The 20,559-nt window shown below is 46.1% G+C and overlaps 5 protein-coding genes across 5 annotated transcripts; 4 read left to right on the top strand and 1 right to left on the bottom strand.

The window, feature by feature from the left end:
* Window positions 1–44: 44 nt before the first annotated feature.
* BDBG_03507 (ribose-phosphate pyrophosphokinase 3) lies at window positions 45–3,235 on the top strand. The gene is made up of 3 exons (XM_002626297.2): window positions 45–400; window positions 854–945; window positions 1,122–3,235. Exons 1-3 carry the CDS (start codon window positions 330–332, stop codon window positions 1,919–1,921), a joined length of 963 nt encoding a protein of 320 aa, XP_002626343.1. The 5' UTR covers window positions 45–329; the 3' UTR covers window positions 1,922–3,235.
* Window positions 2,503–5,769, bottom strand: BDBG_03506 (40S ribosomal protein S6; the record flags this gene model as incomplete). Its single annotated transcript, XM_002626296.2, has 8 exons — window positions 2,503–3,720; window positions 3,840–4,158; window positions 4,237–4,289; window positions 4,353–4,398; window positions 4,483–4,503; window positions 4,606–4,678; window positions 4,813–5,052; window positions 5,692–5,769. 8 exons carry the CDS (start codon window positions 5,767–5,769, stop codon window positions 3,624–3,626), a joined length of 927 nt encoding a protein of 308 aa, XP_002626342.2. The 3' UTR covers window positions 2,503–3,623.
* Window positions 5,770–6,662: 893 nt separating this feature from the next.
* On the top strand, window positions 6,663–12,371 carry BDBG_03504 (HMG box transcriptional regulator). The gene is made up of 6 exons (XM_002626294.2): window positions 6,663–7,352; window positions 7,449–7,748; window positions 7,828–8,081; window positions 8,173–9,767; window positions 9,909–10,054; window positions 10,147–12,371. The coding sequence occupies exons 4-6, from the start codon at window positions 9,353–9,355 to the stop codon at window positions 11,662–11,664; spliced, it is 2,079 nt and encodes a 692-aa protein (XP_002626340.1). The 5' UTR covers window positions 6,663–7,352; window positions 7,449–7,748; window positions 7,828–8,081; window positions 8,173–9,352; the 3' UTR covers window positions 11,665–12,371.
* Window positions 12,372–12,394: 23 nt separating this feature from the next.
* Window positions 12,395–17,024, top strand: BDBG_03503 (SNF2 family helicase). Its single transcript, XM_002626293.2, has 3 exons — window positions 12,395–12,749; window positions 12,815–13,721; window positions 13,821–17,024. The coding sequence occupies exons 1-3, from the start codon at window positions 12,699–12,701 to the stop codon at window positions 16,505–16,507; spliced, it is 3,645 nt and encodes a 1,214-aa protein (XP_002626339.1). The 5' UTR covers window positions 12,395–12,698; the 3' UTR covers window positions 16,508–17,024.
* A 401-nt stretch (window positions 17,025–17,425) lies between these two features.
* Window positions 17,426–20,536, top strand: BDBG_16839 (uncharacterized protein; the record flags this gene model as incomplete). The annotated part of the gene is made up of 7 exons (XM_031724710.1): window positions 17,426–17,718; window positions 17,855–18,657; window positions 19,139–19,321; window positions 19,383–19,547; window positions 19,618–19,765; window positions 19,859–20,007; window positions 20,094–20,536. The coding sequence occupies 7 exons, from the start codon at window positions 17,426–17,428 to the stop codon at window positions 20,534–20,536; spliced, it is 2,184 nt and encodes a 727-aa protein (XP_031577780.1).
* Window positions 20,537–20,559: the final 23 nt, after the last annotated feature.

The raw sequence follows: 20,559 nt of genomic DNA, 5'->3' as shown, positions 1-20,559 counted from the left end.
CAAGAGATGTCGGCTAAGTTACCGAATCGGGCGCTTGCTAGTCGGTATCACGCCAAGACCCGGCAGCAGCAGAAATAGAGTTTTCCCGTGAACTCGGCGGGAAAAAAAAGATAGGCGGCATCAAACGGCCTTCAACCACCACAAACCTAGCTATATATGTTTCGACCTCTCCCTGGAACTCTTCTCTCTCGTGCAGAGGCCCTCTGGTTCTGATATCACACATAGGGGCAAAGGCCATACTTGTTCCTTGAACTTTTTTTTCAGATTTCCCTTTCAAGTCTGCGGCAAAGTGTGAGAGACCGAGCCTACTTACTATAGCTACTCACAAAATGGCGACGAATTCTATAAAGCTCTTGACGGGCAATAGCCATCCTGAGCTTGCTCAGCTCGTTGCGGATAGGTATGTCTGTTCATTTTCGCTATCCATCTGTGTACTTTCTTTTCTTTTTTCGTTTTAGTGAAGTATCGGAGAATATAACCCCCCGCCGCTGCCTCTGATATTTTATTTCTATCGCATTTGTTTTATACTCACTTAAAATTTCTTGAGGCTTATGTTTTATTGATTGATCGCCTTTCTTTTTTCTTGCTTATATGTTGCCCCTGCGTGAAGCGAACTTGGTGACAGTATGTGTATATGGACTAGGACGTTCTATCCCTTACTCCCAGTCCGTCGGAGCTGCGCTGAGAGATGCCCAGTCACTGATCTTACTTTTGGTATTTAAGTTTGCGGAATGGTCTATTTTTTGCTTTAACTCCTCTTGCAGATGGAATATCTTTTACTGACTGATTATTCGATGCGGCTCTGTGAGGGGCTTGCTACCCTCATATCCGCTGCTTGAGTGCCTGCCGGCAGACTTGGTATTGAATTGACCAGGGTTATGGTCCTACAATATTCCAATCAGGAGACTAGCGTGACGATTGGGGAGAGTGTGAGAGATGAAGACGGTATTTATCCCTTTTCCAGACTTCGGGGGGTGTACCTTTCCCACTCCGTTGGAAGACGTACTTCCCAGAATAGTGCCTCTCATGAGACGCAATACTATCCGCCCATTTTGCGGGTTATTTGCAATGCCATGGAAAGCAAATAGCTAGTGAACTAGTAGATACTGACCTTATGATAGTGTTCATTCTACAATCCACCCGTCCAAATGATATCAATGACGGACTCATGGAACTCCTCATCATGATTAATGCCTGCAAAACTGCCTCTGCGAGACGAATCACAGCCGTAATCCCCAATTTCCCCTACGCCCGCCAGGATAAGAAAGACAAGAGCCGTGCACCAATCACTGCAAAGCTTATGGCAAACATGCTACAGACAGCAGGCTGCAACCACGTCATCACCATGGACCTCCACGCAAGTCAGATTCAAGGTTTTTTCAACGTGCCTGTAGACAACCTCTATGCAGAGCCAAGTATGCTACGATGGATCCGACAGAATCTCAACGTTGCCAACTGCGTAATCGTCTCTCCTGATGCCGGCGGTGCAAAGCGCGCCACTGCCATCGCTGACCGTCTCGATCTCCAATTCGCGCTCATCCACAAGGAGCGCGCAAGGCCCAACGAGGTCTCACGCATGGTCCTAGTCGGCAACGTCAAGGATAAAATCGCCATCATCGTCGATGACATGGCTGATACCTGCGGCACGCTTGTGAAAGCAGCCAGCACGATAATGGAGCATGGTGCCAAGGAAGTCGTTGCAATTGTCACACACGGCATCCTAAGCGGCAAGGCGATCGAGACCCTCAATAACAGCCAACTGACGCGTATTGTGGTTACTAACACTGTTCCGCATCAGGAGAAGAAGGAACAGTGCGATCGCTTGGAGACCATCGATATTAGCCCGACGCTTGCTGAGGCATGCCGGAGAACGCACAACGGCGAGTCTGTTAGCTTTTTGTTTTCGCATGCAGTGTCATAGCACCCCTTTCCCATGGCTTTTGGTTGGTTTGGTTGGTCATTCTTTTTGAGGGTTTACTTTTGTCATGTTGGTGTTATCTATTGCTTCTTTTATTTATTTTTCCAGTAATACTTCCCACTGTTAATATATGCCCACCTGAGTTATGTTGATAATTACGGCATCAGCCACAACAGCAGCCAGATCAGCGCTCACAGAACAACATAAGTAGGCGTTTTTTATGTTATACGCACTTTTCTTGTTTTTGTTTCTTCATTTCCCGCTGGGCCTACGAGTGGTGGCGGACATCCTGTCTTTCTGTTCCATATTTCAGCCGTCCACCCCTTCCCACCCAACAACCACGAATACCCACAGCATCTCATGAAGTCCATTGGTTCCCCTTTGATGCCTCAAGGACGCCCGTACGATATATCATAGCAATTATACTGCCCCACAAAAAAGGACATGACCACAATATCTCAATTAAAATGGACTATGGGAAAAGGAATGAATACGAATAACTCAAGTCACGAAGTAGCGAACCGGCGCCTTTTGAGCTCTGAGGCTTTTCCGAAAGATGCAAGCTTACGGAACCTATTGAATCAGCGGAAAAGCCGTTTACAGACCATGGTAACGGATTAGTTGGGCCATAATATGATTTATATATTACTAGAATGAGTTGCGCGGGCAACCTAGATCATAGAGATCAGAAAGCAAGAGCTTGATGAAGAACAAGCTTCATCTATCAACAACCTCTTCACAACCGGATAGCAAATCATCCCTCCACACAACATTGATATATTTTAATGATTTCATCAAAAAAATGCTTCCGACACTGATTTTCGTCATATATTGACTTCATTTCTCTCTATTTCTACTCCTACATCTAACTTGTCTTTGTTGCCAAGTTCGAAACTCCTACTCATGATACCACACCCGGATGTCTTGCACTAGCCAGGGCCAGAATGCCTAGGTATCTCCCAGCCAGAATATGAGCGTTCCCAGAAAGTTCACGAGTCTCTGACACTGGATTCCTGCTACCCACTCTATCGAGATTTGACATCTGGTAAAATCGCGAAAAGGCGGACGCCTTAAAAAAGTACATTGGCAATGATGGCCGTATAGTGTAGTTTTATGTAGTAACAGTGATCTCCTTTTCTTTCGCTTCCAATAGTTGAAATTTCCGGATTGATTTTGGCTCTGTAAGCTCTGCCTCGCGTTGGTAGGAAAGGGAGCTGTAAACAGTGTAACACCGTGCAATTCGGTTAGATGTGTTCAAGCGTGCCACAACGAAGATGCGGTAATGTATATGTGGAACGGGCGCTTTCCAGGATGCCGACGTACGAATCGAAGTATCTAGTTGTCAATAGAAGGATTTGGCGGAAACCTAAAAAGAAGTTTTGGATTTTTTGTGACGTCCCTTTTGCACCAATGGGGACCAGAGGAAAGGAAGAAAAAGTGAAAATACTATAACATGCTTTCCTTAGTAGAAGAAAAAAGAGAAAAAGGAGAAAAAAAAAAACAGAACAATTCCCATTTGTGTATTGATTGATTTGCCCAATCCCACCACGCCATCTCATCATCAAGCATCATCCCTCGAGTACTTGGTTTTCGTCTATCGAGTTCAAACACATGGAAAAACGACTCCCACGCCCACTTCAACCTCCCCTGTCTCCGCTTGGAAGACCCGTCAAGACACCTTCTCTCCTTGACCCCCGAGCTACCATTACTTCCGCATCGACGACGCTCTTCGCTTTCGGAGTTCCACACGCTTGGCCTTCTCCTCCTGAACACGGGCAGCCAGAAGCTTGGCGTAGTCGTTACTAGATTACCAGGAAAATATAATATATTAGTATATTTTCACACGAGAGTTCATTTTCATCACCTCCATCTAGCCGCGGTGCGCTAGAAACCAGAGTGCAGGATAGGGTGTCCAGCTTACGCTTGTTCCTTGGCAGCCTCAGCCCGGCGGCGCTTGAGGGCGATCCGCTGGCGCTTGCGTTGGAGGCGCTGAGGGGTGACGAGACGTTGAATCTTGGGGGCCTTGGTGTATTCCTTTCCGTTCTTGCCGGTAACGGTGCGGCGGATGACGAATTTTCTTACATCATCCTTCTTGTCGAGACCGAAGAAGCTGCGGATCTTGGTGGCACGCTTGGGGCCAAGTCGTTTGGGGTTGACGACATCTGTGAGGCCGGGCAGTTCGCCTTCGCCCTGCTTGACGATGCTGAGGGCCAGAACACTGAGGTCGAAATTGGTAATGGCTGGAAGTCGTGCATTTGACGCGTTAGATTTTTATTTTCGTTGTTCTCACAGGGAGCAGGGAATGGATAATTATATACCTCCGCGAACACTCTTGCGTTTTCTCTCTCCCGTTCGGCGGGGGCGGTAGCAGCTGTTTATTCAGATTAGTATACTGAAGCTCCTTGAAATCTCAAATATGGCTTGGGAATATTACCTGTGTCCATCGCTGAGGAGCAGTCTAACACGGGTTGGGACCAAAACTGCAGCGAAAAATATGTTATCAGTTTCCAACTTTTCATCCCCTAGGCTCCAGTTATCCCGTTCTAGGTCGAATCAAAACGTACCACCCTGCTTCATGGGGAAACCTATTCAGCTCAACACAAGTTAGCAAACCAATTCCGATATATATATATATATAAATTCCAAAATCTTCTTCCCCCCAGAGTGTATTTCGTTTCCGCCCGTACCTTGCTTGTCATTTCCACCAGTGATTCTGAACAAATATCCTTTGAATTCATCCCCCAGAGAATCGCCGGGAATCTATAAAACACCATCACAAAAAGAATCAGCACAAGAGCCCAATTCAAAATAAAATCCCCCCAACCCCCGGATGACATTCCGCCTGTAGGAACGCCGTAAGGGAAGAGGATGCGGAGGTAGAGGGAATTGCTGACTTCGGCTCCCATGCGCTTCTCCATGAACGGCCGGAGTTTGCGTTCATCGTCAATCTCGATCAGTTTCTGGGACCCATTGGCTGGGTAGGATATGTTGAGCTTCATCTTGACGAAGGTTCCGCGGTCAAGACGGGAGGCGCAAATTTGTCGGTCGGTCGGAAGGTTGAGGTCGTCGTCGTCGAGCGTTCTGGATACCAAATCTTTTGTGGTGGGTTTTGCTGGTTGTAGCGAATTTGCTGACTGTGGGAGGTTGACTAAGCGACGCTTAACCGCAATGGGATGGTCAAATTATATAAGCAGCCCTATCCGCCAAGATTAGTCGTTTTGGGCTACTAAGCGCATGATATCAACCGAGCCTCTAGAAAACTGTATAGCATAGCTCTCCTTAATTTAGTCGCGACGCGAGCTATTATTGAGACAATAAAATATATAAATATCTACTTTCTCTCTAAGACAAGTGCAACTCGTTTCTGTACTAATTTTACAGGACATCTCTAAGAGACCATGAAGGACATTGCTTTTTTCCTCTAGTCTTGCCAGAGACCGGCGATTACTTTTATCCCTCCTTTCAATTATACCATAATATAGGCATCCCACCTGATCACATTCTGGTATCAGTCTCAATTGACCTGTTGAGTTCTAGCAGTAGTAACTAGTGTACTCCGTACATAGGTAAATAAACCAGCAGCAAAAGCACACGACTTTTCAGGGATGCGGAGCGAGCGGTTGATAGAGATTTGGAGAACCTTAAAAGATTGGAGTTAACTAACATCTTAGGCTACTCCAGGCCCTATTTTAGGGTGAGTGGCTGTCGTTCTTGGCATCTCACTTAGCTGGCTTTAACTAACTACCTCCAACTAACTAACAACATGTATGTACAGCGGTGTTCAAGAAGTCATCAGTGCACCAGGGGCTCAGCGCTAAGAGTCTCACTTCTTCTCTTCTTGATTCTTCCATCATTCAACACAAGCATCAAACGCTCGCTTACGCTCGCTTTGCTGCTTGCGCAGCCCCCTCTACCACTTCCACCCTCTACCTCTACCCCCCCCTTACCACCCCTATCACCATCATCAGATTAATCAGAGCTGTACAGGCCGCAGAGCCGGCTGTTCAATCCCATGAATTCAAAGGGGTGCATGTGACATCATGTGAGGTCATGTTACAGGGCATTTAGCAGCACATGCCATGAACACAGAGATCAAAAATGAACATAGAGAAGAGTATAAGGAATGTAAATACTGTAGAGAATGTATGAAAAGAGCAGAATGAAAAAAAGAATGAAGAATTGAAGATTGATCTGAGCTGTATCATGTATGAGCCAGAGAGCAGAGCTAAGCATTCAAATTTTGTGAGATGGTTAATCTTCTATTCATTATCAGAGGAGCTAGCTACATTATTTTACATATGAGAGATCATGTGTAGGCGGAGCAATTGCTAGGACAATGCCACTGAGCAAAATTGATAGATAGAACAGATGATTTGATTTATATAAAACTCTTATTTGAATTCTATAGAGAATCTCTGAGCTATTATAAGATTAATTACACAGAGATTGAAGACTGTGATCAAGACTAAGAATGAATTAATTAAATATTAAAGAAGAAGATGTATGTAGATATTTTCTATTAATTCTAGCTATCTAAATCATATATACTCCGTACGCTGTATAAAGATATAATGGGTGAGTACTCTGTAGAATAGATATTATTGATGCCGAGCCCCTAAGTTAGTAGTTAACTAAGTTACAGTACAGTACAAGTAGTTACACAGATATTCTGAACACTACTAAGTTATAAGTTAGTTACTGTAGTTAACTAGTTACATCCTAGCCAAAAAGAACATCAACTGCAGAATTCTTCTGGAACCTCTCTTTAGATCAAGACTGAGTGACAACCATCCATGTTGCATGATGTTTGAATGCTCTTAGCAAGCTACAAAATAGAAGCCATTCATCTTGAGCTTCTACAAAAAATCTGGCCCAATCAAGACTTTTTTAACTTTCAAAGTGATCATCTCTCATTCACAGAGCAGTTCTCAACAATCATTTTGTTTCCTGCTTCATTTATTCCATCCGGTGGGAATAATTTTTTTTCCTCATGATTTAATTCATAATTGCTCATGGTCTACAAACTCTCTTGCTGTTCATTGGGCCAAATTCAAATCCCCAACTGGTCATCAAAAGCTGTCTCAAACCTCTTCCCCACTCCCGCGGCTAGGATTATGGGACATGACATGCACTTGCTAAGAGTAGCATCAGTTCCTTTCTTTTATCTGTCAGGCTCCGTAATTCCTTTTAGACATGCGTTTTCAAACAGCTCTCATACGCTGGGCCAACAAGCAGGATACACTATGCAGCATGCTCTACCCTTTGTGGCTGGTGCATTTTTCCAGGACCAGCCCTTCTCCTCCCGGAAGACCCAGTTCGAACCGATTCGCTTAGAGGTTGGCTGTTTCTGGTGGTTCATGGGGTGATAATAGTAATGAGAAGATACGACAAGATTTGCGCTACGGAAGAGTGTACCAAATGGCTTTCTTGCGAGGTACGAATTCGACTTCTTGATCGTTGCGCATCATTATTTATCATTGTTACTCCGGATGCGTTAGTCACGGGCTAAATTTAGGTTGCTTTCCTTTAGATCTTTGGTCTCCACGGGAATATGGCGGAGCATCATCTTACTCCGGTGCTGGAACTGACATTGACGAACATCAAAGGGTGTCAAACACTAGCTGGGCTAGATCGCTGGTTGCAGACCTGATCCAACCCGCCGTTGGATGATGGAGGAGAAAGTAAATTACATATTACATTGAAATTACCAGGCTATCGAAAGAAGACACGGCAGGAGTTCACTATCCTCGCCATATCGGTTACCATCCAGGATACTTGGGCGATTATTCGGGCAAGCGTACAACTTGCGAAAGAGTTCGTTCGACCGAGCGTAAGTTCCATATTCAACTAACTCTCAGTCAGGGGAGGTAAATAAATCACAAATGACATGAAGTTGATCCTTTTGTCAGCGGCAAATGCGGCATATATTTCTGCATTCACAGGAGCGGAAACGTTGGTCGATATACCTTATTGAAACCAACTCTGGCATCCCTAACCTGGCATGCCAGTGACATCAGTGGGCTAATTGACCGAGATCGAATCTTATGGTAAAAAGGGCATGGTTTGGGCCAAGCTTATACAGGCATGCGAACCTCGCAGGGAATTATTATTCCGGGGCCAGGAAAATTCTTTCTCGGTAGTTATGGAAAACAATCCTCTTTAGGTAATTATGAGACTAAGCCCTTGAGATTAACTACCTGCGAGCCGAGGTTATTGGACGCACTCAGAGATTTATGCTAAATATTTATCCATAGCAATGAGATGCATCTTGGGCTAACAGCACGAAGGCTGTTAGTCGGGATTATTTGACGCTGTTAATACCCTGTAGCTCTACCAAGAAGACCCCTCGGACTCATGAGCCCTTGTCCCAACCGCATCCTAGGATAAGTTGCCAACCGCCTAAGGAAAACCCTTTGCAGAATCCGCAAACGACGCAAAAGCGGGCCCATCTCATTCAAGAACCCCTTCCCGCTCAGCGTAGGAAATCATCCGGGATCCATCGCTGCATGTCTTATTACGTGATGTGATCGCGGCCGGTTTGGGATACCTGGATAATCGTTTTTGTTCTCAATCAGCTCGCCTAATTTCATTGTCGCCAGAGCAGACATTTTAAGATCGAAGTTGGACACTTGGAGAATGAAATGAGAAGTGATGAATCGGCAAAGACAATTTCATAAACATAACAAATCCTCCTACCACCTCTATGTTTTCAAGAGCTTCCGGAGCTCCATGCTCTTTGTTGATAAAGTCGACGAAAAATGACGCGCATCTGCTCCATTATTTGTACCACTCTCCCCTAATATCACTCTCACTTCCTGTTGTCCTGCGCTCTCCACTAGTCAAATGCGGTCTATCCAATGACCCTTTGTAAATTCTCTTCGTTGGAATCAGCAATTCTTCATCGCATTGTTGCAGCTCCGGCTTGGTTGGATGTCTCAGCTCAAATCACCTCTGCAGTTTTCCGCTTTCATCAGTGAACCTGGGGACAAAGGAACCAAAACAATAGCTTAAGTTTATGGAGAGTACGGACAACCACGCTGCCTGTTCTTTGCAGACTACAGCCCAACGACTGCGATTGTTTGCAACTGTTGGGTTGCGCAAACTAGAAACAAAGAAGAGCGACTCTTAGAATAAACCAAACGTCCGTTTTGCTAACAACAAAGGATTTGACGCTCGTGAAGCGTCCCTATTCGCCACGTTCAAGCTTAATTTCTTACAGAAAACAATTCGTCCATTCGGAGTACAAGAGCTCAAGCTATGTGCTTTCATTCTCTCTCGTTCATCGTGTCTTCTCCGTACCGCTTCGATAATATCTTGATATCTATTTTTCTTCTTCCTTCGCTATCTTCTTTTTCACCCTTTCCTTTCCTTTCCTTTCGTTTCTTTCTACGTTTTCTTTTCTCTCGTTTATTTTCCCTTGCTTAACGCTCATTCATGTCTTGGGATCGAGTTCTTCCAAAACCCCCCGCTCTATACTATGATCCCATCGGACGTGATTTTCCGACGCGGACCAGCACCCCAGTGGACCATCAAATTATGATAGACAAATTCTCCAAAATTGCGGATGAAGAGAGTTGTCACCAATCGGTCGGTCTGGAGAGCAGAGCCCTGGGAGCTTCTCTCTTAAGAGCCACAATCCCAAGTCCCGAAACTTCCGTATTGCCTGAGGTCCCACCCCTAATATCACCAATTGCCCGAAAGAGACCTTGTTCCTTAATCACATCCGAGGCTGCAAGACAGGAGCGATCCGCATCTTCAAGCTCCTCAAAATCCACATCATCGAAAGAATCATCCAGCCTGCAGTTTTGCCTCTGTCAGCCCGATCCCAAAATCCCTCGCCCGAGAAATGGTCTGTTGGTTTTGATTTCTTTGTCATAAATTACGTTTCTTTTGGCATAAGAAGGGGCGGAACATGTATTCCGCATTATCTTCCACTTTGATTCGATATGTTGGTTTAACTGTGTTAATATGTTAATTCCCCGTTCATTAGCTTTCATTCTTTTCCGCCAACATTTCCAAGCCTCTGTCGTTGCCCAAAATCCTGGCCTTGCAAACCCCGACATATCGAAGATCATAGGTGAAAAGTGGAGGACTCTTCCTGTAGAGTCGAAGCAAGATTGGAAGAATCTGGCTGAGGTGAGAAATTCGAAATTCTTATTTTCGTTGATAGTTTCCCAATTATAAAGTAAAATGCAAAGGCAAAGGGACAGGTTCTGATAGTGGACTAGGAAGAAAAAGCTCGGCATCAGCAGCAGTACCCGGATTATCGATACCAACCTCGCCGCTACGGCAGAAATGGTAGCAATAATGCCGGGAATAGCTCAGGGATTAGCAACAACCCAACCGGTGCTTCTGTATGCAACAGATGTGGCGGGCGTGTCATGAATCCTCCATCTACTCCGAACACACCATTTACCTCGTCCGGCCCAAGTCCGGTATCTTCCACCTCGTCCTCGAGTCAGCCAATTCAGTCTGCGCAACGAAATTTTCAGGAGCGACGGTCTAGGGATGATATTGGGCTCCCAAGCCCTATCCAAGTAACAAGAAGTATGGATCGCCGAGTGGCTGTCCGTAGCCAACTACGTGAAGAGCTTATACCACTGTCACCTGACTTCAAACGACGTCGTTTCAATGGGAATGGTATATATGTTCCCGTTGTGCGTGATATGAGTCCCGAGTACCCTTATTCACCTCGAAGAACATCCCTTCCACGGCCCGATAGTTTGTATCCCAGAGCTCCTTATTCATCAGGAGTTACTCCACCTGGTCGACCTTACCGGCATGGTTCAACTCAGCAACCACCTCTCGACCATAGTCTGACGTTGCCACCGCTTCAGACAATGTCTCTTTCGCAGCAAAACCAAACCAATGTTGAGGCCAAGGTGATGAACATATCGTATCTCAGCAAGATCAAGGTTCTCGCACGAATTTCTCCTCCGGTGAGGTCGTGCGTTTCCAAGGGCAGCTCGATCAGACGGGGAGCTTTAGTGGCAGTCGAAGGACAAGCGCAAGAATCTGTCCAGCAGATGATCCAGCATCTGGAAACTACCTTATTGAAGGATGGCAAGAACGTTGCCCGAATTTTTAAAGGGCCAGAAGCAACCACGCAACAATTCAACAGTGACAAGTCAGGAGATTCCCGGGATCCAACAGTCCAATATCTCGAAACAATATCCGCCTGGCACACAATATCCAAGGAAATTGTGTCTTTTATCAACGGGACGCCAGAGTCTTCGTCAATGCCGACTGGGCTGGATGAGCCAGCCTCTGGCATATCCCCTCAATCCATCGTCCCAAAAACAGCCCAACTCCGCATTGGCTCTCCAGATGGATTTTCCCCTCCCTCTGCGCCAACACCGGCGCCCACACCCACATCCGTGTCCGTACCGGCAACCGCGATGCCTGCAGAATCGGAATCACCGTTCCACATTGCCCTTGTACCCGGCTACCAGCTAACGACGGCTGATCTTCACGCATGTTCCACGCCCATCAACGACTTTTACACTCCCACCGACCATTGGCAATGGATGGCCTCGCTTTGGCGCGGGTGCGCTGGTCCTGATGTCACCGTATTAATACGAGACTGCGATAAAGAAGAGCTAGACAAAATCGGCAGCAACTCGGTTGAAAATTTTGAGGAAGCTCGAACTCTAGTTGTACGGCGGTTAGCTAATTCGGCGCAGGGGATTGAAGGGAGAGTGTTGAGGGAGGTGGGATTTGAGGTTGAGAAATTTTTGAGGAAGTAATGTGTTTTTTATTTTAATATACTATTTTATTGACAACACTAGGCATTATTGATTCTACCTGGGTGACTTATTAATCACGCAGACAGCCGAGATCTAATTGCCTCTTTTTCCCTGCCCATCGGTTATCTCGATTTCTTTCTCCCACCCGGCGCCTTCATTTATCAGTGTTTCCAAAAATCCCAAGACTGCTTTCTGCATGCAAATGTGCATCGTTTTCTCCAATGTTTTCTCAATGGTTTTCGCTATGCAGTAATTACTTTTTTCTCCCCTTTGTTCCCCTGTAAACAGAACGGCATAATTTGCTAGGTGTGGGGGCCTGGATTTGCATTTTTCTTACCTCCATCCATCAGATCAGTTCTCTCATTTATCTCCTGAGCATTGCGACCCTTGATGGCTAATTCGTTAGAATCTCTTGGTTCGACCGCTTTTCCTCATCTCCTTTTCCTCCTTGTATTTGTAGGCTACTAACTACTGGGGCAAAAGAGCTCAGTCACCACCAGCGCACTGCTGGTAGAAGGGCCGATCAACCCGGGACCCCCAACAGTATAGTATTGTGGCCTGACTCCTGTGATGTTCTTGTGGTTGGTGTTATATACTGCGTAACTCTGCAATTATTACTATTAACTAGTAGTAAAATACAGAGAATCTAAAAGTTAAAACAATTCCTTACACACTGTACAAAAATCTACACGAGGTCTAGACTCTTTTATTCTGCCCAAGGCGGTGAAGTCGGCATTCACTCTTGCAGGCAGCCCTAACTGCTGTCAGCAACAGCTCGCTGACAAGCCGCAGTTGACATGACTAACAGAACAACACATCCGCTCCCTGCTAGGTGATGTTAATTGAAGACAAGGGCACAGTATGTTGGACGTTTCTCTTTTCTCTCAACTTATCCGATTGGAGCGTCCATAACATGGCTCCGTTCCGTTGACTCAGGACCCCTTCTCAAACTCCTCGCAAGGCCGCTGATGAGCCCATAATCGACGAAGATTTTCAAACTGTGTCTGGCTTCTCTTCTGTCATACTGACCAGAAATGAACTTCTCTGGCATTGATCCAGTTTTGCCAACAAATGGCTTGCCACAGGTAGGTGTATCCAATAGCTACTGAGCCTTAGAAAAAATTCATATTGATGTTTATCAAATGAACAGGATTCTCCGCTTGCACAACAGCTCCAATCTGCGATTGCAGATATCCTACCTGATGAGCTGGCTGCGCCATCATCGTCTTCATCTACTCAATCGAGGGCCACATCCCCTTCCGCACCCTCCGTTACTTCGTCATTCGGATCATCCCCGCCTACACCACACCACCCTGTCACTAATTTGACCCTAGAAAAGGAGAATTTACTGGGTGACTTGAACCACTTTATTCCCGTGGGGATTTTACAAAGATGCGATGAGCTAGACAATAATCACGAACCCAGAGTTATAGACCAAGAATCGGTATCTCCCTACCCCAGCGCTGCGCTCTCGCAGCTGGAGCAAAATAATTGGATTCGAACTTCTATTTGCCGCAATAAGAAATTTCCTGGGTGGAGTGCTATACGTATTTATGTTCTTCCCGATGACATTGGTAGGAAACACATCCACCGATCCAGCGGGGTGTTAAGGGGATGTTTGAAAGTAGTGATGTCAAAGGTGGATACATCGGCGACGGCATGGGAAGGTAATTTCGATCCCTATGCACAACCAGCGCCGAGATCCGCGGAGGTAGAGTCATTGTTTTATATCTTTAATACTCTCGAATCACCAACCCCTGATATTGACAAAGTTTCCGACCCTCATGCAAGAGCTGCGATCGAAGAGGTTCTTTGGAAAGAAGGGGACTACGTTGGCGGATCTGATGAAGATACTGGTGTTATTGGCCTGAAAACTCCCTTGTATGCTTATCAGCGCCGTTCAGCAGCGTATATGATTCAAAGAGAGTCCGAGCCAGCACAAATGCTGGACCCTCGTTTACAAGCACTGCATGGCCCAACTGGACAACCTTATTATTATGATAAAGAAGAAGGAAACATTCTTCATGAGAAACGGCTCTACTCGGAGGCGTGTGGCGGTAAGGCCCTGGTTCGCAGTTTCCTTTTTTTTTTTTTTTTTTTTTTTTTTTTTTTTTTTTTTTTTGGGGTGAAGGCCTACTCACTCATAGAACGTACAGGAATTTTGGCGGAAACGATGGGCTACGGCAAAACTCTGATATGTTTGGCCGTTATACTTGCAACGAGGGGCCATTTCCCTCGCATTCCAATTCACTGTATGGAAGGCCTTCACCCCGTTCGTGAGAAAACAGCATCATTACTTGAAATGGCTGCAGCAACCGCAGGGCGTTTCTCCCTCCCGTGGAAGTCGTACTTTGAGCGGTTGGGGGCTTCGGGAATGCATTTTGAAAAATGCATATCAGCCTGTGAATCCAATCGTGGGAGCTACGCAATACTTAGGCCACCTCAGAGGTATAAAAGCCGAGAAGTTGCACTGAAAGTGACACCTACCAAATTACGGCTGTGTTCTGGAACCCTTATCGTCGTACCGCCAAACTTGGTTGACCACTGGTTAAGTGAAATTGACAAGCATACGCAGGGTCTGAAGGTACTTGTTCTCCGGGACAGTCGCCGTGCGACTCCTCCTCCAGAGAAATTGCTTGAATATGATATTCTTCTATTTTCAAAGTCACGTTTCGAAAAGGAAGCTGGTGGTGGTGGACGTTCTTCAGGTTTTGCACCAGAACCGCGGAAAGATTCCCCATTGAAACGTCTACATTGGCTTCGCATCATAGTCGATGAAGGTCATAATTTTGCTGCCAAAGGTGCACGAACCACGGCCGTCCATGCACTTAGTCAACTGCACGTTGAGCGACGTTGGGTTGTTTCAGGTACCCCTTCACGTGGCCTATATGGCATTGAAGTTGCCCTAGCCTCACAGGAGAGTGTGGAAGGAGGATGTGAGAAACAAGGAGATGCCTCATCCATTTTGCAGGCTCGAAAAATGTCAACCAATGTCATGGAAGAAGAGCTAAAGAACATAGATAAACTCCGGTCAATTGTTGTTGACTTTCTTGCCTTGAAGCCTTGGTCAAACTCAAGAGCAGAAGACCCAGCCAGCTGGGCAAAGTATATCAAACCTGTTGGGCTGGATGGGAATCGCAGAACTTCTCCGTCCCTCCGATCTACGCTTCAATCACTTGTGGTCCGGCATCGAGCCGAGGACGTAAACAGGGATCTAACGTTGCCTAAGCTGCATAACAAGGTGACTTACTTGGAGCCAACTTTCTATGACAAAATGTCTTTGAACCTTTTCATATTCACACTTACGGTCAATGCAATCACCTCTGAGCGGACAGGTGAAGATTACATGTTCCATCCCAAGAATCGCAAACATTTAGCTGTCCTCATTAGCAATCTGAGACAAGCTGGTTTCTGGGCCGGTTTCGAGAAAAAAGAGGTACAAAAGTCGGTAGATTTTGCCCGGGAGTATCTCGGGAAGAACACTCACAGGATTGATGCAGGCGATAAAAGGCGACTGAGTGAGGCAATTATCGTCACCGAAAAGGCAATAAACTGCAAGTCTTGGGATGCTCTTAGTAAGTTTACTGAGTTGGGGATTTTTCTGGATGAGTTCCCAGATCATGCACGCGCCGAATGGGCAATTGATGCCAGCAATGGACATTCTGAGCCCTTACTCCTTGGGATCTCACAAGCCAGACATGCACAAAGGTTTGTCGCTTCACACCTTTGTGCTTTTGACCCTTCTGAAGGTATCGCTGGCGCCGGAATCCGGGCGCGAAGTCAAATGAAGGAGCGAGGGAATGTGCCTGATAAAAAGCCCAATGATAACCTTGTTCACCGGCCAAAACCTGAAGGAATTGAAATTTCGCTGTCGAAGAAATCATTCTCTCTGGGCCGCGTCAAGAGACTTTCTCCCGAATCACCCCTCAATAAAACTAAGCTAGTTGCTACTGCGTCAGCCAAACTCACGTATTTACTAGATAAGGTGCTTGAATTTCAGGAACAGGAGAAAATCATTATTTTCTATGAAGGGAATAACACGGGCTTCTACATTGCAGAAGGACTTGAAATTCTCGGTGTCGAATTCCGAATTTATGCAAATACTTTGAAAACGCAGACCCGATCGGAGTATCTCTCACTGTTTAACGAAACGGAAACCGTACGGGTCCTACTTATGGACCTTCGTCAAGCCTCCCACGGTCTTCATATCGCGTGCGCCTCCCGAGTTTTCATCGTAAATCCAATTTGGGATCCAAACATTGAAAGCCAAGCAATCAAACGAGCTCACCGCATCTCGCAGACCAAGCCTGTTTATGTGGAGACCCTTGTTCTTAAAGGTACGCTCGAAGACAGGATGCTTCGGCGACGGAAACAGATGTCAACTGCCGAATTGCGGCATGCGGAGAAAGATCCCCTAGATGACCAGACGATGAGCAGCATTATTCAAAATGAAGAGGTCATCCCTATCCCCGAAACCGATGCTTCTGAAAGACCTGCATACCTGAAAATACCCGTCGGTTTTTTTGATCGACATACCTTACCCATTCCTGACGATTACCAGGAGGTTGAGCATGTATCGCCAGTCTCGTTGCCACATTCCCCATCAGCACCGGCGCCTGTTAAAGTAGCGACTCCCACTAAGAAAAGCAAACCTTCCAACGATTTCCCTTGGCTAGAATCAGATGTCCAGTCGTCATCGAATTCTAGTCCAAACATACGTAAAAAGAGACGTTTGAACGGGCATTTGGAGACTATGAATGGTATCATTATGGAGGCTCCTCGGACCAGAACACCACCCTCCCGCCGCGATCCAGTCCCGCAAGTTGTGCTTCATACTAATTAAGGCGCATCTCCGGCTGATAACACTCACGCTTTTCCTGTATTGTATGATGGCCCAAGTGATACAGTTGAGGATCTGCCTCGTTCTGAGGAGGATCCTGAGTCACACCTTTTCGAAAATTTATTACCTCTTGGCGCTGGCTTCTTTATTAACTCAGAGCTCTTTCTTAAACTAGCGTGTCGGTTCTTGTTTCACTATTACGTTTTTTTTCTTTTGTTTTAAACTCTGCCTGGGGTGCGGCAGCTGGACGACTCGTCCTGGCGTTAGGTGGTGTTCTGGATGTGGATATGGATATGGATATGGGTATGTATGGGTATAGGTAGGGTATGGTTATGGACATGGATCTGAATCCGAATATGGAATCTGAGTTCTAGGACTTTGAAGCCAATCATGGTGGCAGCGCAAAGTGGGGGGCTGATATTTCTCAAGTTTAAATACTGCCATATATTTCCCATTATTGTACCGCACTACGGCAGCCTATATATAATATAGTGACATTTGGGTCAAATGGGTATTTTTTGAGTATTATTTTATACTAGTGTTACCATCGCACATTGGTTCTAATCAATGCATGTAACGATAGTTATCTATGTGTATCTTGACCTTCCTTACAATGCTTTATTAAACGCGTGGATACAGGAGAAATCCCCTAAATAGTAATTGTATTAGCTGTGGCTTCCGCAACAAGATTAACCGACAACATCCAAATCTTAACATGGACTCCAGTATGGTCGGGAAGACATAACTACCTGCTACTCCTGCTACTCCTCATATTCAGTCAGAAGCAAAGTATGCTAATTTCCAAGCTCTCATCAGTCAAAAGATTCCCATATTGGTCTATTGCTTAACCTTGAAATCTCTAGCGACATGCTATAGCCCATATATGTAGTTACCCCGCCGACATCCAACGTCAAGCAAAACATGACCTCCTCAGAACACACTGGAAACGAAGCTGCACCAGGCCAACCCGCTCACAGACAAACAATTGTCGTAGGGATATCTGGACCATCGTCGAGCGGGAAAACGACCCTTGCCCGCCTACTTCGGACTGTGTTCACACCAGATTCAAAACTTGGAGGCGGCGCTGGGAATGCAGTTTCGGGAGCAATTGAGAACAAGGAGGCGGAGAGAGCGGACAGGGACAGGGTTAAGGATAAAGAAGCCCTGATGGTGTTTATCGTCCATGAAGATGATTTTTATAAACCAGATGATCAGTATGTGCTGTTTCACCCGTACCCCCTCCCGACTTGCATCAACATGGGAAATTGGGACCTAGATTTACCCTCACATACGCATGTACTGTACAATGGACTAACAATAGTTGAATGCACTGTACATCTCGGCATACAGAATACCAATGACAACCACCTCATCGGGAAAACGTGTGCAGGACTGGGATACCATCGACGCACTTGACATTCGACAACTGGTGTCTGTACTCTCCTACGTACGCTCCCATGGCATTCTACCACCCCGGTTAAAAAGCAAAGAGGACCTCAATGAAGTTACAGATTCGGATGTTGGAGAGGACACGATTCGTCGCATTCAAGATGACGTTGCGCGGAGGATGGAATGCATACTCTCAACAAAATCTGGGAACAATTCATTGCCCTTATCACTCGCGTTTCTAGAAGGATTTCTGCTCTACGCGCCACCGGATGATGAGGAACATCCCCTTCGGGCCGTGCATGATAATATACATGTGCCCTTGTTTCTGCCTGCTACGTACTCTTTACTGAAGGAGCGGCGGGAGAGTAGAACGGGATATGTTACTATTGGCCCTGCACCTACGCCGAAGTCGGATGAAGATAGTAATAATAAAGATGGATCTACAAAGTCAAGTCCAGATGTCATTAGAGATATTGAAAACGATGAGCCCATGCCACACCAGAATTTCTGGACGGATCCACCCGGGTACGTTGATGATATCGTTTGGCCGCGGTATATAGCCGACCATCGGTGGCTCTTGCTTCGTGACCCGGGTGTGGAGAGGAGTGAGAATGAATTGAAAAAGGCTGTAGGAGAAGGCGAGTATATCAAGGAGGATGCTGGAGTTTTGGTGGCGCCAGGAAAAGGAGGGGCTGATATGACGGAGTTGTTGGAGTGGGCCGTGAGAGAGGTGTTGAGTGTGGTTGAGCGGGAGGTGAGGGCACGTTAAATGACTATATACTTGTTGGAAATTCAAATAGACGGAGAGTAAGTTACGGATTATATTATATTGTTCTGAATATGGTTAGAGAATTTGTTGAGGGTGTTCTAGGAGTGTTTTTACGAGCGTTGATGGCAGTTGGAACGGCCGCAGTGAGGCTGATTTGGAGCCTCGAGCAGAAGTCCCCGACATTGCCGATGTTGCGATCGCCGATCTACGGTCTCTAGAGGCTTGGGCTTTGAACCTGTTTCTGGAGGTTTTTGATCGAATCCAAACCCAGAACCCCAGAGGATGCCCACCAGCCCACTGTCTGCAAAACATATCAACATTTTGCTAAAGCTAGAGGATTCACGATCAGCTCCCGTCACCAAACGTTAGAGAGCCAAATACTTCCTGAAGGGAACGCAGAGCTCGAGAAGGAGATGGAAAAAAAAAAAAAAAAAAAAAAAAAAAAAAAAAAAAAAACTGCTAGCGCTAAGCTCAAGCTAAATATTTAAGGAAAAGGGGCAACGTCGACAAGTTGAACCAACGAAAATCTTCATCAGCTCGTATTGAGAAGACCAGAATCGGAGGTGATGACCAACGACAACCGCGTTTCTCAATTTTCCAAGGCTGTTCATTTTTTTTATTTTATATTTTGCAAAGTTTCCATTTCTCTCCATCATTATGTTTCCGATTCCTGCTTCAGCCCTAGCGCGTGGGAATTTTATATTCCCTACAGATAATCAGCATTCAAAATGGGTACACCGCGAAATCTCTCACTACAAACAGCCGCAACACTGATTCTACTACTTTTCAGCAATCAGATCCACGCTCAGCAGGAAGATAGGCGCCCTCTCTCCTCCCCTGATGTAGGATGGCGAATCACGACCGTATCTGGGAGCAAGTCTGCTAGTATGCTCAATCTAACCCGACCTTTATATCGAGGGGTATATATGACTCGAAACAACTAACACGGTGATAGTGCGCGTGGTCTGTGATCATGGAGACACCTTCACGAAGTCGGGTAGCTATTACACTTGCTGCCCAGCATCTGCGACGACTCCCTGTTTGCTCCCGACAACTTGTTCTGGCAACACCCTTCTATTCCCAGGGGCCAAGACGCGGGACTGGTATGTACAATATCCATTCCCATGTCTAAACAACGGCAGTTCCCTAGAAATCGTATAGCCGGTATTTCGTTCTGATTTTGTATCTGGCAACAGTAAGAACAATATATGCGCATCGCTTCTTATATACGAAAGCGCACCATCTCAAAATCTGCTCGGAACGCAGCTGGTCTGCAGGTATGATCAGCTCGGGGATAACACTCCGTGGAGTGTGTATAGGAATTTTCCAGACACTACTACATCTGGTACGTAGATACTAGTATTTTTTGTTCCTAAAATACTAGATCCGAACTGGACTGTGAGAATTGACATTTTCTTGTTACGGTCCAAGCTACCCAATCCACAAAGACGAACGCATCACCCGCTCCCACAGCCAGACCACCAATCATGACAGACCCAGGCAACCCCCCCGAAACCCCATCCACCAGTAGCAGCAATAAGATCTGGATAGCTGGCGTGGTCGTTGGGGTAATAGCCCTTGGCTGCCTTATTGGGTTGCTGGGCTTCTGCATTGCCCGTCGCAGATTACAAAAACGGCCGACATTATCCAAAGACGATGACATGGTTCCTGTTAACACGCCCTCTGTTGATGATAAGGATTATATGTATAAAGCTTACCAGGGAGCGGAGCTACATAACCGCGATCGAGCGGAACTTCATTTTGACCAGAGACCGGTGGAACTAAGTCATTACGGGAGTAATGTGGTCGAAATGCCGACACAGCATGATCGGCACTTTGTGGCGGAATTAGACGGGGCGCCGGTACGGCGGTGATATCATCTATATTTACTTTCTGC

The sequence above is a fragment of the Blastomyces gilchristii genome, assembly GCF_000003855.2.
Source record: "Blastomyces gilchristii SLH14081 genomic scaffold supercont1.5, whole genome shotgun sequence".
Taxonomy (NCBI): Eukaryota; Fungi; Ascomycota; class Eurotiomycetes; order Onygenales; family Ajellomycetaceae; genus Blastomyces; species Blastomyces gilchristii.
This window is presented reverse-complemented; position numbering and strand designations above follow the sequence as displayed.